Genomic DNA, 15,261 nt, shown 5'->3' on the forward strand with positions numbered 1-15,261 from the left:
TCATCTGTGATTTTGTTTTTTTTTTTTTTTTTTTCCCTCCTCCTTGCTAAGGTGCTTAGAGACACTGTCTTTCTGAAAGAGGCTGTGTTATAGCTAGAAAGTGAATATGCTAAACCCAAGATGGGCACTCATCTTCTTTGAATTTCTGCTGAACTTTCAGGTGGGCTTATAAACATGGAAGGATTTGCTAGCAAGGGGTGGTTGTACTGAACACTGCAGCTGTGTTTGGAGTGATTTTTTTCATGTTCCTGGCTGAGTAATTCAGCCTGTAACTGTACAGTGGGGCTGGCTGCTTTTGTAGCACAGGATAAACCCAGCTTTGTTCACAATGCATTAACTTTAAGCTCTGCTCCCCCTCCACTGCCAGCCCTTCTCCACCCGGAGAAAAAACTCCTTATTCCTGCCCTAGTCTGGTACAGAGCTGTGGTTAGTGGCTAGACTCCATGTTGTGAGTGTGCTGCCTGCCACCGAATCAGCTCTGAGCTCTACCTATTGGGTAGAAACGAGCAGGATTCTTGCTCATTCTCAGTGTTTTGGTCTTGGACCTGTAGCCTCGTGCGCCCCATAGTGTCTTCTGCTTGGGTGAGCAATCCCTTGAAGTCAGCAGAACTACTCGTGGCACGAGTGTTTGCAGTGTTGGACCCCTAGTCTGTACCTTTTCCTGTTGTTGCTTTGCCTCCCTGCAAACTGCATGTTATTGAGAGCAGCCTCCTGACTCCTTGGCTGTGTTTGCTTTGCACTTCGGGCTACGCGTCATGTAGCTTGTTTGCTGGGCTCCAGTCTCTGAGCTGTTTTGCAGTAGTGAAGAGCCAGACCCACTTGCACCTTCTCCCTCTGTCCCCCTTGTCCTTTTTTCTTGCACTCTCAGGCCGAGAGATTTTGAGGGCCGTAGAGGAGTTAGGTTCCCAGGTTCATTGCATGTCCAGGGGATGAAATCCCCAGGCCTTAGTGTCTCTCTTGCTCATCCACTCTGTTTTCCTGCCCTTGGGTTTGTGCCTTCTTTTGTCTTCTTCCCTGGGCTCAGAAGCCCTTCCTGCTTCAGCGGAGGTGATCCAAAGAATGGCTTTGCTTCCTAGGCTTTCCTCTGCACATGCTGATATCAGCAAAGTGTCTGGCAGCACCTGCTGGCCTCTACTCCTGCATCTGTGCCGAGAAGCATGCCATGCACATCACTCCGGGTACGAACTGTGGGACCCAGACCAAGAAGCATATCCAAAGATAGTAGCATGGGGGGTGTGCTTAGGTCTGCTCTAAGGTGGCCACCTTGCCATGTTCTCGGTAGGGCCAGTGGGTGGCAGATGCTTTTTGATAGGAACCCCAGGCTTGGAGGTTGCGTAGACAGGCCTTGTGTTTGCAGCTTGTCAGGTAGGGCACAGCTTGCACTGCTGCAAGATTTGGATTTCAGACACCACGTGTATGTTTTTATTGGTAGGACAATAGCCTTGACTGACATCAGGGCCCCATTATGGCTGCTGTGTATTCATGAAGAGAAGATTCCCTGCCTCAAAGCTTCTCATAGCCTGAAGAGCTACATACCCAAAGGGTGGGAGGCGAAGAGACAATGTTAGCTGCTAGCAGGATGAAGCACAGGGAGGTTCTGCTGTTCAGGGCTCTTGGGCTAAGAACCAAACACTGATTTCCAGCATCCCAGTGCAATAGCTTAACCCAAAGGCCACTCTTCCTTTCCAGTCCAGCTGGGGTTGATTGCATCTGGATTTGATTTGGGGTTTGTATGCTTGATTGTGCTTTTCTGTTTGAGCTGGCTTGAGCGCTGCTGCTGTCTTTTAATGGATTCTCCAAAGCACAGTGGTTCTCAACCTTTTTTGTACCAGGACCCATTTATAAACATTGATGGCCAGTCCCGACCCAGTAGATGGTTTAAGTGGAAAATATACAAGTATTTTGGCCCCAAAACGCTTATTACATGTAACGGTCTTAATTCTAAAGACAGAAATCAACATCAACAGGAAAGCATTAACAGCAATACCAACATGTGACCCTCCATTACTCCCAAGTGACATTCATCAATGGGCAATTTGCACAATGCAGATTGCTGGTGCCTCTTACTCTTGACTCGCAGCCCCTGGGCTTGCTGGTACCTCTCACTCCCAACTCGCAGCCCCATGGCCCTGCCAGTGCCTTTCAGTCCCAACACCTAGCCCCTTACTCCCCTCCACCCCCCACCCCGGCCCTGCTGGTGCCCCTCACTCCTGATGTGCAGCCCCCAGCCCCCCAGTGTGTCGATCAAGGCAGGGAGTGCCCCTAGTGGGCACGGGGCTCCAGCCTGGCCAGACTAGTATGAGCAGGAGCTGCCTCTGCGGCCCAGCAGACAGGACCCAGAGTGGGGCATTGAGACTTGCTGCTGCCACCAAAACCCTCACACCAGCTGTGTCATCAGCAGCGCAAGGAGTAATGGGGGCAGGGCAGTGCTGGCCTCATCTTCTCTCAGTGCCAGCCACGTGCGTGCCAGGCTATGACTCTGCCACCATGGCCTGGCTGCTGCCGCTCTCTTCAGGCCTCTTGCTTTGCCTGCCCCCCACCTTCCCTCCAGAGTAGAGCCATAACCTGAGGGGAGTGGTGGCAGAAGGAGGAGCACGGCTCCACCCCCAGCAATGAGTCTCACCATCCTGCTTTGCCCTCCTGCGCCAGTCTGGCTAGGCTGCAGCCCCATGTCCACTATGGGTGCACAAATCTAGGGGGCATGTGCCCCCCCGATGCATTGTCTGTGTTTCCCCTGTTGCCCCATAGACTTATCTGCGGGGAGCTGCTCTCTGCATTGCCTGGCTGCCATGTGCATGTGTGCATACGCACGTAACGTAGCATCCCCTGCCTGATCCCCTGCACTCTGCCAGCCAGCAAGGGGAAATCATGGCTTCCCATGTTTTTCTCTTTTAAAGGAGAAAATCTGTGACTTTCCACATTTTTCTATGATTGTTTGTAACCCTTTCATATATTCTTGCGACCCGCTTTTGGGTCATGACCCATGGGTTGAGAAACGCTGGTCTAACTTAAAAAGTATACTCTGATTGTAACCAGTAGACAAGATTGCCACACACGTGTCCCTGGTTTTATAACCTGTCTGGAGCCTACCCATGTTGGCTCAAGCTGCTGTGCATTCAAGCTTTGTGTGTGCTGTGCGCCGCTTACCTTGGGCACCTAAACCTTTGCTGCAATATGGCTTTGGAAAATGCATAGTTAGTTAATTAGTTTCCCATTGGCAGCCCTGGGTCTTGGAACTGCTCACAGTACCCCAAACTCACTAGCTCTGTCCGTCACTGGAGGCTCTTGAATAGCGGTGGTCGGTTTGCTTTGGTTTTAGGTCTTTACCCTTCTGCCTTCAACTTCTTTTTCTTCCAAGATCCAGCCTCTTTTCCACCCCTTTCCCTTGTGTCTGGGCAGGGCAGTTGCTCAATGCCACCAGCTTGAGAGCAGGACTTGGTCAGAGGTCGCTGAGCTGGCAGCCTGCGGAGGACTGGCTGGTGGCTGTGTGCACAGCAGCCTCTTCCTCAGGTCCTGCTTCCTTCCTCCGTCCAGTGGCTGGGGCGTATTAAAAGAAACTAAAAATACCCTGAATGTCATTATCCCGATGGCTGTTTAAGCAGTGGCTTTTGTTGGCAGAGGGAATTTCTGTGAGTGTGATTAGAAGGGAAGGTTGAGGTTGTGCAATTGCATGCATGTGTAAAGGGAACACCCGGAGAAAGGGAAGCTAAGACACTTATTGCTTCATCAAGGCTTCCCATGTGGAAGCCCAAGAGAATAAAGATGCTAAGCTTTTCAAACAAGGTGCAAATGTCCTTGCTGTCCTAAGAAGGCTGCACTGATGCAGATGCACAATGTGTGAGGGACCCTTTGCTTTTGTGGGCAGCTCTTTGGCCAGGGAACTCCAAATGCCTTATAAATATGAGCAAATCAGGCCTTGCACCACCCCACTGAAGCCAGGGGTGCTTTACCTCTCAGGAAAGGAACTTGCACCTGGAAAGGGTTTTCCCCACAATCGTCCCATCTGACTGGGGCGGAGCTGGGAATCGCTCTTGTTTGAACGTGAGACTGTCCACACTATTCAGGCGTGTTGAACCAGCTGAAGGGCAGAGCTTGTCTATTCCTGTCTGGAAACATTTTGAATCTCTTTTGCCTTGGAAGTGTAGTGCTGGTATGGGGGGGGATGGACACAACTGCTAGCTATGTTGTGCTGTTGAGCCAGATTGGCTGCTTTGGAAGGTACCTGGGTGGCCACTTACAGAAAGGGCTGTCCCTCTCATTGACACCTAGGGACTGTGTGCCGTGATTGCACAGACACTGTACCTGTAGTGTGCTTGGTAGAACAGTTCCTGTACCTGTAGTGTTCTTGGTAGAACAGTTAGGCCCGATCAGTCTTTTCTTGCCACTTCTCTGTTTCCATAAATTAATTGGCAGCAGTGTAACAGGGCAGTATCATTTCTGCCCTTCTGCAGAGAGGTGTGGTGGTTAATGTTCATATGTACTGCTCAGTCTATGTGCCACCCCTCCTCCACCTGACAGTGCACCCCAAATTTCTTAAGGTATCCTGGCTGCCACATCTGTGGCAATTACTGAGGGCTTGCTGCAAAGCCCAGGCAACCCTCTGAGAGTGTATTGGGAGCCGTGAGAGCCCAGGGCTGTTAGGTAGCTACCCCTGGGAGAGACTGAACAGCTGCGACACCCACCGCAAGGAATGTTACCTGGAGGAAACTTGCCTAATCACAAACGGCGATGCCTGTTAGGTACAACCACCTGCGCTCAGAGCTCAGCTGAGTCACCTTTCCTTTTTCCTCAGGCCCAGTATGTCTGGCTTGCACCTTGTAAAGCAAGGCCGAGATCGGAAGAAAGTTGACTTGCAGAGGGATTTCACTGTGGCTTCCCCAGCTGAATTCGTTACTCGTTTTGGGGGGAATAAAGTCATTGAGAAGGTGAGTGACTGGCTACCTGGAACAGTGCTTGCTGTGTCCTTGCCATGCTCCCTGCAGGTTACTCAGGGGAGACATCAGTGGTTCTAGAGCAAAAAGCTGCATTTCTGCCTGTAATGTTTCTGCTCTTACTGTTAGTTTAATGCTGTGTCTCATCAGTTTTGCCTGATGTGATATAAGCAAAAAGCTCGATGAAGTTGAAGCAGATTTCCAATTGTGGGTGTTAGAAACATATCTTGAATGACCTAGTGCTTCTCTGCTGCCAGAGTAGGAATATGTTTAATAATGTTTTGTCCAGTCCAGTTTGATCCCTCTGAGGCAGTGGTTCTCCTGCTGGTTAGACTAAGGGCACCTCTCAGAAAATGTCAGCTCCACCTTTCATCCATTTTTTGACTATGGAAAAATAATAGGGCAATTTCTGTGTTGCAGAGAACTCAGAAAGCCCACAAGTCAAAATGGTTTTGGGCCTCTGGATTGCTGTTTTGAAATCTATGGGTTTATCTTGGAAAACATACATAGATGTTTGCACACTTAACAGTGCTAATGCTGTGCGGCACCTTTAAAAGGATCTCGTGGCACTGCAGGATGCCACAGCACCCTTGTTGAGAATCACTGCTCTAATGGGAGAGGTCCCATTTTTCCTTCCCTTGCCATTTACATGCTGTTGGCAAGAACTTGTTTCCAGTACAGTCATACCTGCTCAGGGTCTTCTGTGGTTCGGTGGTAGGATCTTTGTGTGCTGCACAGGAGACCTGGGTTCGATTCTCAGACAAATACAGCCATGGAGGCACCAAATGTCTGGACTCAATCTGGCCTTTGGATTCTGTCTCAGTGGCCTAAAGGGGGGATGGAAGAGGTCTGGGCAGCCTCCACTCCTCCAAAAAAACTAGCCGTATTCATCAAAGGTCTGGGTGATCGATCATGCGTACACCATGACCTGGAATGATCGACAGTCAAGCAAGAACTAATTTTGGAGTTGGCTGATCTAGAAGGGGAATGCTCTTGTTGAACTGAGGTCTTTCTTGGCTTTTTCTTGGGACCCTCTTTCTTGTTGTCTACTCCCTGCCCTCTTTCTAATTCACCCAGGTCCTTATCGCCAATAATGGGATTGCGGCAGTGAAATGCATGAGGTCCATCCGACGCTGGTCCTATGAGATGTTTCGAAATGAGCGTGCCATCAGATTCGTTGTCATGGTGACTCCTGAAGATCTGAAAGCAAATGCAGGTGAACTGTAAAAATCAGTGAGGGTCAACGGTGCACTTCTTCCCTCAAAACTGCATGTGGCAAGGGACCCTGTATTGCTTTGCTGTCCAGTGACAGGTTAACTTGGAAGGAGATTAAGCACTTTCATCTGAAACCAGCAAGAATGCAGAGCCCTTGTTGGGTGATCTCAAATGAGCTGTTGAGTAACTGACTCATTAAAAACCCTTTCAGAGCTGACCGGAAGATTTCCTATCTCAAGCTCTGGGCTCTGTTTGTTATCACACTTTTAACTTTGACCCACATTCACTGCAAATAAGATGCAAGTATAGAAAACCTTTACTGAGTGCTTGCTTTCTGTCTTAAACCTGGCAACCTTTTGAGATAACCTTGGTACTAAAGGCAAATGCAAGTTAAGCTGAGTGTATTGGACACACAAGATTACTTCTGGAGTGTTTTATTTCCTCACAGATGCAAATATGCATCGATCTGTGACTAGGAACTATGTTTACTGATCTCCTTTAGGGGTGAGAGCAATCTAGGTGTCTCAGCAGGGGCTTTTGGGGAGTGAAAGCCTGGGGATTCAGCTGTTGGCATGCAGTTCTTGGCTCTGCCAGTGACTTGCTGTGTAACTTTGGCCAAAACACTTAACCTCCACTCCCCTTCCCCCCTCCTTCAAATAGGGAAGAGCACTGAACTGCTTCATAGAAATGTTTGGGGGTTACATGGTCTACTAGTTGTTTGTAAGAGACTTTGGGGCCAAAAATACATCTCTGTCGTATACACATGCTAACTGTTGTTCAGTGAAATCCTGAGGGTTCATCAAGTCAGAGGGAGGAAAGCTCAGTCAGGATTTCAAGATTTGTCTTGTCATATGTTTTGGGTGGATTTAACATTGAATGTTGTGTGACAGACCCAGGAATTAAATGTAGCTCTCTTTGTGTCTACAGAGTACATTAAAATGGCTGATCACTATGTCCCTGTGCCAGGAGGGCCAAACAACAACAACTATGCAAATGTTGAATTGATTCTGGATATCGCAAAACGGATTCCAGTGCAGGTGAGAGAGGCCACAGGCAGAATTTACTGCTTGAAAGGCACAACTGAGCAATGTGTGCTCTGACCGTGAGTCATGAGGTCAGAGAAATGGTATGGGGAGCAGCAGACATTTGGGAATAATCACAGAAGTGATGAAGGATGCCATGCAGTGGGATGGGGTTGGTTTCCCAACTACAGGTGCTTGCAGCGGATACTGTGGTACCTAACACATCTCTGCTAGAGTGCCACAAAGCTTGTTACACTGGTGTCTTTTTGAGGGGACTTGGCTGCAAGATGTGGTGTGCTCTCTGAACTAAGTGCTAGTTGCACAATCAAGTTTATAAATGATGCAAGATTGGAACCTGTTTGTTGGGGAAAGGACATTCTCGAAGCTCCCTCTTTTTGATGGTGGTATTATTATTTGAATTGTTTCCCGACTCCTTTTGCAACTGTGAGGAATGAATGATGTTGTATTCCCCTCTAGGCTGTGTGGGCTGGCTGGGGTCATGCTTCTGAGAACCCCAAACTACCAGAGCTCCTTCACAAGAATGGAATTGCCTTCATGGGTAAGAACACATTAATTTGGCTCTGAAGCGTGCTGAAGTGTAATTCTGTCTACACCTCGCTTATAACCATGTGTTCAAAATGATAGAAAACCCAACACCTAAGAGAAAGAGCTGTACCCTAGAGCTTATGAATACAAGCCCAGCAGAAGTACTCCGGGCAGTACACCCTGCCCCTTTATGGCAGTAAAATGTACTTCCCAGTGAGAGAATCTCTTTCTGCTAACCAAAGGGAAAAAGATTAGGAATTAGGAAAGACTTTTTCTTGGGGTAAGGTTTGGGATTGGGATTGTGTTGTGCTAAGAAGATTCATTACGCTTCTCATATACAAAGGGATGCTGTGTCTTCTAGCAGCCTCTGGCTAGTTCTTATTAGAAGTAGGTCCAAACTGCCTGAGTCATATCTGCAGGTTGCTGAAGTTCTGGGGTGCTTGGTTTCAGGCCTGCCTCCAGTGCTTATTTTTTTTGCATTTTGTATGTTGCTTCTTTTGAGTTTAAGTAGGTGTTGGGAAGGATGAGAAAACCAGCACCTTTTTGGGTGTCTCAGTTTGTTAATTGAGCTAATAAATAGGTTCGGTGGTCTGGGGAACAGTGTCAGGTGTGCGTTAAGATACAAGCTCAGAAAATCCTGTTAAAGTGGAAATTCCTTTCTTCCTCCCCCTCCACCCAAAGTAAAAAGCCTCTCATTAATTTTAAAGAGCAAGTGTCTAAATTAGGCCTGGTTAAGTGCTGCTGAGCTAAAAGGTAGTACATGAGTACTGCTGTCTGGGAAACAGCATCATTGGCCTGACTGCCTGAGTTGCTCAGGGTAATATGATGCATATACTAGAAATCGCATAATATCTTCAATGTTATGATATTCATAGAGGAATTTGAATGTTGTGTATAATTTTGATCCTTGGGGTATGTTTAAACTAAAGATGAGCCTGAACTGTAAGGCCAGTTCTGAACATGTTCCTCCCACGCCTGAACTTCAGGGCTGCTTGTCCCCCAGTTCTAGATTTCATGACTGACCTTTTCTGTATAATGAGCCAAACTATAACCTTGACCATCGGGAAAGTCTGGATGCAAAGGTGGTGGCTCGGACTTGCCTCTTATTGGACAGATACTTCAGTGCTATGCAAGGAAACTTCTAGTAAAGTCAGTCCAAGTTCTGTATGTGCAAAATGTACAGAACTGAGACTTCATTAGGAAACTGAATTACTATTCAGGAAGAGACTTAAGGTAGAAACTTAATACCAGTTACTCTTTGCAAGAGCCCAGGGAGCCAGGGTCATCCAGGAGAGACTGGACAGTATATGCAGGATGAATGGGTGAGGGAATAGCACTGCCTGGGAGTGGAGCATGCCAAAAATGTTCTTGTTAATAGAATGTGGTAGGGTGATGTTACATAGCCTGTCCTGCATCATGCACCTTTCTTGTTTTTTCAGGTCCCCCAAGCCAAGCCATGTGGGCTTTGGGGGATAAAATTGCATCTTCAATAGTGGCTCAAACAGCAGGCATCCCAACTCTCCCCTGGAGTGGCAGTGGTAAGAAAATGAGTCTTGGTTGTACCATGAAGATTACTGTTATGTTCTCCTTTCCTTGCTGCCTCCCTAATCCCTCCCCCCCACTCCTGTTTAGGACATGCCTGTGAACTATTAAAAATCAGTCTATTAGATGTGGCCAATTTGCTGTATGTGATCCCATGGGCTTTGTGATTCCTGTGCAATTCAATTAGATTGACTGTCAGTCTTGGTTGGGGGCTTCCCAAATCCCCAAACTCCTCCTTCCTTTCTCTCCAGTGTTGGGTTTTCAGTGCCTAGATGCAAGTACTCCAACAAGGGAGATGGTAGAGAGCAGTACGTGCAAGAGATGCTGTATTTTGTTACTTCATGGGGGATGTTTGTATTTCAGGCCTTCGTGTGGACTGGCAGGAGAATGATCTTCAGAAGCGCATCTTGAATGTCCCGCAGGAGCTGTATGAAAAGGGTTATGTGAAGGATGTGGACGATGGGTTGCGGGTAGGTGGATGCTTGGATGCCCTTGGCCTATGCTAGAAAGAATGACTTAGCTACACAGCTCAAGAGGCCGGGTGGTTTGATTGCCAGTGGAATTCAAAGCATGATTTTTCTCATGTGACTGACAGCATTTCCTGTTTCTGGCACCGGCCAGCATGCTGAAGGGCAGAGGTGTGTGAAAATCTGGGATAGGGGAAGGTAGGTGAAAATGAAGCTGTGCCTTGCTGCGGGCTCTGTTTTGGTTCTTGATTTATGTTCAAGGAATGTCTCTTTGTTTGGTTTGCTTGCCCTTGCTTTAACCCTTCTTTATTTCTCCAAGGAAACTTGGACCACTAGAAGGGTTTTTTGGTCACAATTTGAGCTTTTGCGAGGGAAAGAGGGAACAGGGAAACAAAAGTCAACTATTTCGTTATACCTTAGTAGCTCTTATGTGCTTATCTAACACTTTTCTATCTAATTCATAAGTCTTAAGTCAATATGGGCAGCAAGAGAAAACATTTTGGGGAAGTGGCACCTGTAGAGGCTAACATCATTATTAAAGTAATGAGCTGGCAGCATGTGTTTCTTCTTCAAATGTCCCTTGCTTCCCAATTGGAGATCTGTATAGGGGCCAAAGGAGTGTCTGTGAATCTAGACCTTATTTCAGAAATGCTAAGAAATTGTCTTATGATGGCATGTTCCTTTGACACCTGCCAACAAGGAAATGGAGTGAAGTTCCCAACTCCTGTGAGCAAGCTGCTGAACAGCCTTTATGTTTATCCTGTGTTTTCTCTTCCTGCCTTGGTCAGGCTGCTGAGGAAGTTGGCTACCCAGTCATGATCAAGGCCTCTGAAGGTGGAGGAGGAAAAGGAATCAGGAAAGTTAACAATGCCGATGATTTCCCCAATCTCTTCAGACAGGTAACTCTCTCTTTCATTTGGGATGTCCTGTTTCTGGCATGGAAGTCACCACAAATGGTCTGAATGACTTGGAGGGAGATTCTCAGGGAACTTGAGTAGCCAAGAAAACCTGTGTCACATCCATCAATGCTCTGAACTCTAGAGACCTGACAGCTTTGCCTTAGAGCCATAGTTCTTTCACTAGGTTTTCCATCTGTCTAGAAAGACCACAGTTTCCCAATTGTCATGGGAGAAACTGAATAATCTGCTTCCTAGTAAGCACGAGAATACTCCATAATTGTAGCTACTACTAGATGCCGACTGTCACGACCCAGTTTTGTCTAAATGAGGTTTAGATAATGGAGGATATACTGTAATTATGCATACCTGAAATACAGGATGGTTCCAGCAATTAATGGCTCAAAGCAGATCTTGCAACTGTTCATCCTGAAAGAACATACTTGAAGTAGTTACGGATATTCAGGGAGAACTGATTTCTCTCTTGGTATGAAGTGTTCTTACAGCATGGCTCTGGGTTTGTGGCCATTGTCAGATATTGCAAGGTTGTGTTCCTTTTTTGTGTCTGTGTGGCAACAAATAGCAGCACTTTTTTTTCATCTCTGCACTTTTTCCCCCTCTGTTATGATCCTCGTGCCATCTGATGCTGAGGGAAAGTTTTGGATTCCTTTAAGAGGAGCGCATTTCCATAAAGAGGCAGCAGACCCTAGAACATTGCCAGAGCTCAATTTTACCAGAATGTACCTTATTGCTTAGTCTGCACAGAGATGGTTAGAGAGTTTGTTTTGGCTTAGAAATCGCTATGTATTAGCAGAACACTCCTGGACCTTGCATTCATTTTGGCTTGGCAATCAATTTTGAGCCTCAAATATCCTTTCCCATCTATGAGATTGGAAGAGGGGCCTGGTGGTCTTGTAGCTACATGGAAGCATTGGCCATCTGGAGTTCTGAGCCTTGTTGGTATTCCCAGCTTTGCCACAGCCTTCCTTTGAGACCTAGAGCAAGTCACTTATTTCCTCTGTTCCTCAGTTTCTCCATCTGCAGTAGGATTAAAATAAGTTCCCATCTTTGCCAAGTGGTGGGAGAGTTAGCTCAATCATACTTGTAAAGTGCTTTGAGTCCTTGGGAGGGAGGTGGGAATGCAGAATGTTCCCATTTCTAATGTTCGGTCATGTAGGTGAGACCCTGTGCCAGTTCTTTACAATGTGAACAGCTGCTTACAGCGAGGCAGTTGGGGAAGTAAGGAGGAGGGGAAGCAGAGTTGGTTTGCATTACTGTCTCTGTGGCAGGTGCAAGCTGAAGTCCCGGGCTCGCCGATCTTCGTGATGAGACTGGCCAAGCAGTCCCGCCACCTGGAGGTGCAGATCCTTGCGGATCAGTATGGCAATGCCATTTCCCTCTTTGGCCGTGATTGCTCAGTGCAGCGCAGGCATCAGAAGATCATTGAAGAGGCTCCGGCGTCCATTGCTACCATCGTGGTGTTCGAACACATGGAGCAGGTCTGTGTGGTTTGGTGGAGTCTCATTTCTTTGCCTTTTGAGGAGAAAAAGTGCAGCCCAGAAAGAGCAGTTCTCTGACTTCCCAGACTTCAAAACCAGTAGCAATTGCTTAAAATAGCATGGAGTCAGCATTTGGAGATGAGCACTTACATTTCCTGGACAGTTGTGTAGCTTTTTTTGTGCCACAGTGTCCTGTATCAGAAGTGTACACGTTATTTTAGTAGTGATGGAAATCAGCTCTTGGTGTTTGGCTTCTGAAGACGTCTGAGAAGTTTGCTGGTCAAATTTGTTGAATGATTTGCAGTATGGTTTTGTGCTGGTTGGTTTGAGTTTAAAAGGGGGACTGAGTAAAACACATACCTCCCCCCCACTACCTTCAGTTTACCAAACGTCCATTGTTTTTTTTAAGGGGAAGACCATGGGACCTAAAGCATTTTTGCCCAGTAATCCAAAGTGGTCAGTGACCATTGATATACATACTGATGCATTCACAGAAAGGTGCAGGGAGCTGTCAGATTCCTTCTGAGTAAGTTCTACAGGGGTTAATAAATTTCCCTTTAAAAACTGTAATTGAAGAAGCTGTGAAATTATTCCTTCTGCCAGGAATTGCTCTGAATGAGGTGCCTCTCATACTTGGGGTTATGTTAGGTTTCCAGCAACAAAGATTGAAGTGGATGGGAGTGATGGATAGAGCAGTAGTGGTTGAAATTGGAGAAGTCGTGCTTAACATTTTCCCCATGCCATGTTTCAGTGCGCGGTAAAGCTTGCCAAGATGGTGGGGTATGTGAGTGCTGGGACAGTGGAGTATCTCTACAGCCAGGACGGGAGCTTCTACTTCCTTGAGCTGAATCCCCGGCTGCAGGTAGAACACCCCTGCACGGAGATGGTGGCTGACGTGAACCTGCCTGCAGCACAGCTTCAGGTGAGTCATCTGGTCCAGGCCTACAAAGTTTTTAAGAGAATTTAGTGTGGGATGTTAGAGCTGTCTGAACATGTAAAACCTGCTCTGCCAGAGTCTGTGTAGGTGAGACTCTCACCGGAGTCACTCCCACTACTTACGGTATCCTTAAGTGAGTCGTACTCTCATTGTACAAGAGAGCAAGTAACAAGACTGATCTGAGAGAAAGCATGAAGCCAGAGATCATGTTAACAGCAGAGCTAGTACATATGGCCCATATGCTCATGTATACTTAACTGTCCCAGATAGAGGTCAGCCCCTTGATCTTTCTGCAGCACTGAAAAGTGCTTGGCCATTGTGGTGGTGTGTTTGATTCAATGAGATATCCAGATTTGTTGGCTCTTCTGAGGAAAGAAGTGGCTTGTTCACTTTTATAATGCAAAGGCTGTTTGTCAAGTTGGCTCTTGGAATACCCCAAGGGGTCACCCACTGTGTTACTTCTATAATATGCATTGGCTGCATGCAGCGGGGACACCTTATGTCCTTCCTTGCTTCTCAGCAAGTTCTCTGTATGCAGTCTTCCTGTTTGCCTCTATTTCAAGGATGCCCTCCAGCCCCATCTCCTGTTCCTCTTACCAGGTTTCTGTGTGAGCCATCATTGTCCTTTTCTTTCCACGTGTGGGTATCCATTCTGCTCCCTATCAGAAGTCCTTGTACCCTCTCACCCCCACTGCCAGGACCTTTGTGTGCATCTCTGTTCCCTCCCCACATACCAGGCTCCACCATTCTAAGGTGTCTTCATCTTTTTTTTTTTTTTTGTTTCCTCCCAGCTTACAGGGTGCCAGGCTTCTTAAATTGTAATGGCTTGGATGAACAGAGCGGAGATAAGGTGCACTGTTTAGATGGACAGCTAGAGAGATGGTAGCTCTGTTGACCAAATGCCAAGCTCACTGTGCCCCGAACCCTCCCTTTCAGTTTCATTTTTCACCATAATTGTTTGGGGCACATACATTTTTGTGCTCTGATGTGCTGGAGATCCGGTGCATTAGAGCAGACTCAATTAATCGAGTCTGCTCCACATGCGAGCTGATGCATACTGTGCTCCATCGCATACAGTTATATAAGTGGCGAAATGCTTGTCAGTGCGCAGAAAATGGCGGCGATGCACTTCTGAACTAAAATACCTTTTGCCGCTTATACAACTGCATGTAATGCAGCACCAGGTGCTTTTGAAAGCACCCGGTGCTGCAGCACAAATGTGTACAAATGCCATACAATTCTGCCCGATGATGCCTAGGACACCTCCTGACATTTTGAAAGTGATCAGAAGATGCATTTAGATGTGATTGCATTGGGTGACAGACTGAACAGTGGACACCATCAAATTGAGTGCACTGCTTTGCAAAGCTCACCCCAACAAAAAGGTGACCTTCCCCCTCCCCTCCCCACCTACCTTTCCTTACTGCAAAGATTCACTGTCATAGTGCTGGCAGTCAACACTCCAGCCACATGCTGTTTCAGCAGACGGCCCGGTCATCTCCACTTGGCCCAGCTGCCATTCATCTTTGGAGTCATTTCGTTATCAGATTTTGCTGGAGCTCTCTACCTGCCAAGACGTCTAGAATTCTTCAGCTGTTCAGATGCCTTCCTCGTTTGCTTGACACGCATCTCTGCCCATCTTGTTAGTCCTGAGACTTCTGAGGAAACTGAGATAGCTCCCTCATGTGCCAGATGCTTAGGCACTTGGGTCTGATCAGTCTGCAGTGCTGCCTATAGTCCCATTGCCTACTTTGCCTGACATAATTTCATAGAAGTACAGTTAGATCCTGCCCCTGAATTTAGAGATTACCAGTCAGCTGTGTAGTGGTTAGGATTCTGTCAGCCGTTTCTAGGCCTCAGGGTTCATTTAGAGTATCTTGGACTTGCACCTTGAATGGGTTACCCATCCTGCAGATGGGATATGTGCATAGTTCACATACACAGGGGGCCTATCTTGTCTACTGGAGAAGCAGCACGATTCGAGAAGTAGGGCACAGGACAGGTAGTTAAAGGGTTATGATTCTATTCCCACCTGTTCCATAGGCTCTCTGTTTGAGCCTGGGCTAATGACTTCCTTTCTGGATGTTCATAGTTTCATAGTTTCTAGGGTCGGAAGGGACCTGAGAAGATCATCTAGTCCGACCCCCTGCCATGGCAGGAAAGAGTACTGGGGTTAAATGACCCCAGCAAGGTGTTCATCTAACCT

General features: G+C 47.1%; 1 protein-coding gene across 6 annotated transcripts in view; it reads left to right on the top strand.

The window, feature by feature from the left end:
- The window catches only part of ACACA (acetyl-CoA carboxylase alpha), a 197,607-nt gene that overhangs the window by 21,977 nt on the left and 160,369 nt on the right, over positions 1 to 15,261 (top strand). For all 6 annotated transcript variants that reach the window (XM_019511101.1, XM_019511095.1, XM_019511097.1 and 3 more), the window contains 9 exons: positions 4,793 to 4,925; positions 6,009 to 6,147; positions 7,074 to 7,183; positions 7,646 to 7,727; positions 9,154 to 9,252; positions 9,620 to 9,726; positions 10,512 to 10,622; positions 11,909 to 12,118; positions 12,870 to 13,040. In XM_019511101.1, coding sequence (XP_019366646.1) covers positions 4,793 to 4,925; positions 6,009 to 6,147; positions 7,074 to 7,183; positions 7,646 to 7,727; positions 9,154 to 9,252; positions 9,620 to 9,726; positions 10,512 to 10,622; positions 11,909 to 12,118; positions 12,870 to 13,040 — 1,162 coding nt within the window. The remainder of the gene's footprint in view (positions 1 to 4,792; positions 4,926 to 6,008; positions 6,148 to 7,073; positions 7,184 to 7,645; positions 7,728 to 9,153; positions 9,253 to 9,619; positions 9,727 to 10,511; positions 10,623 to 11,908; positions 12,119 to 12,869; positions 13,041 to 15,261) is intronic.

Source organism: Gavialis gangeticus, unplaced genomic scaffold (genome assembly GCF_001723915.1).
Source record: "Gavialis gangeticus isolate Ggan-Ray unplaced genomic scaffold, GavGan_comp1, whole genome shotgun sequence".
Lineage (NCBI taxonomy): Eukaryota > Metazoa > Chordata > Crocodylia > Gavialidae > Gavialis > Gavialis gangeticus.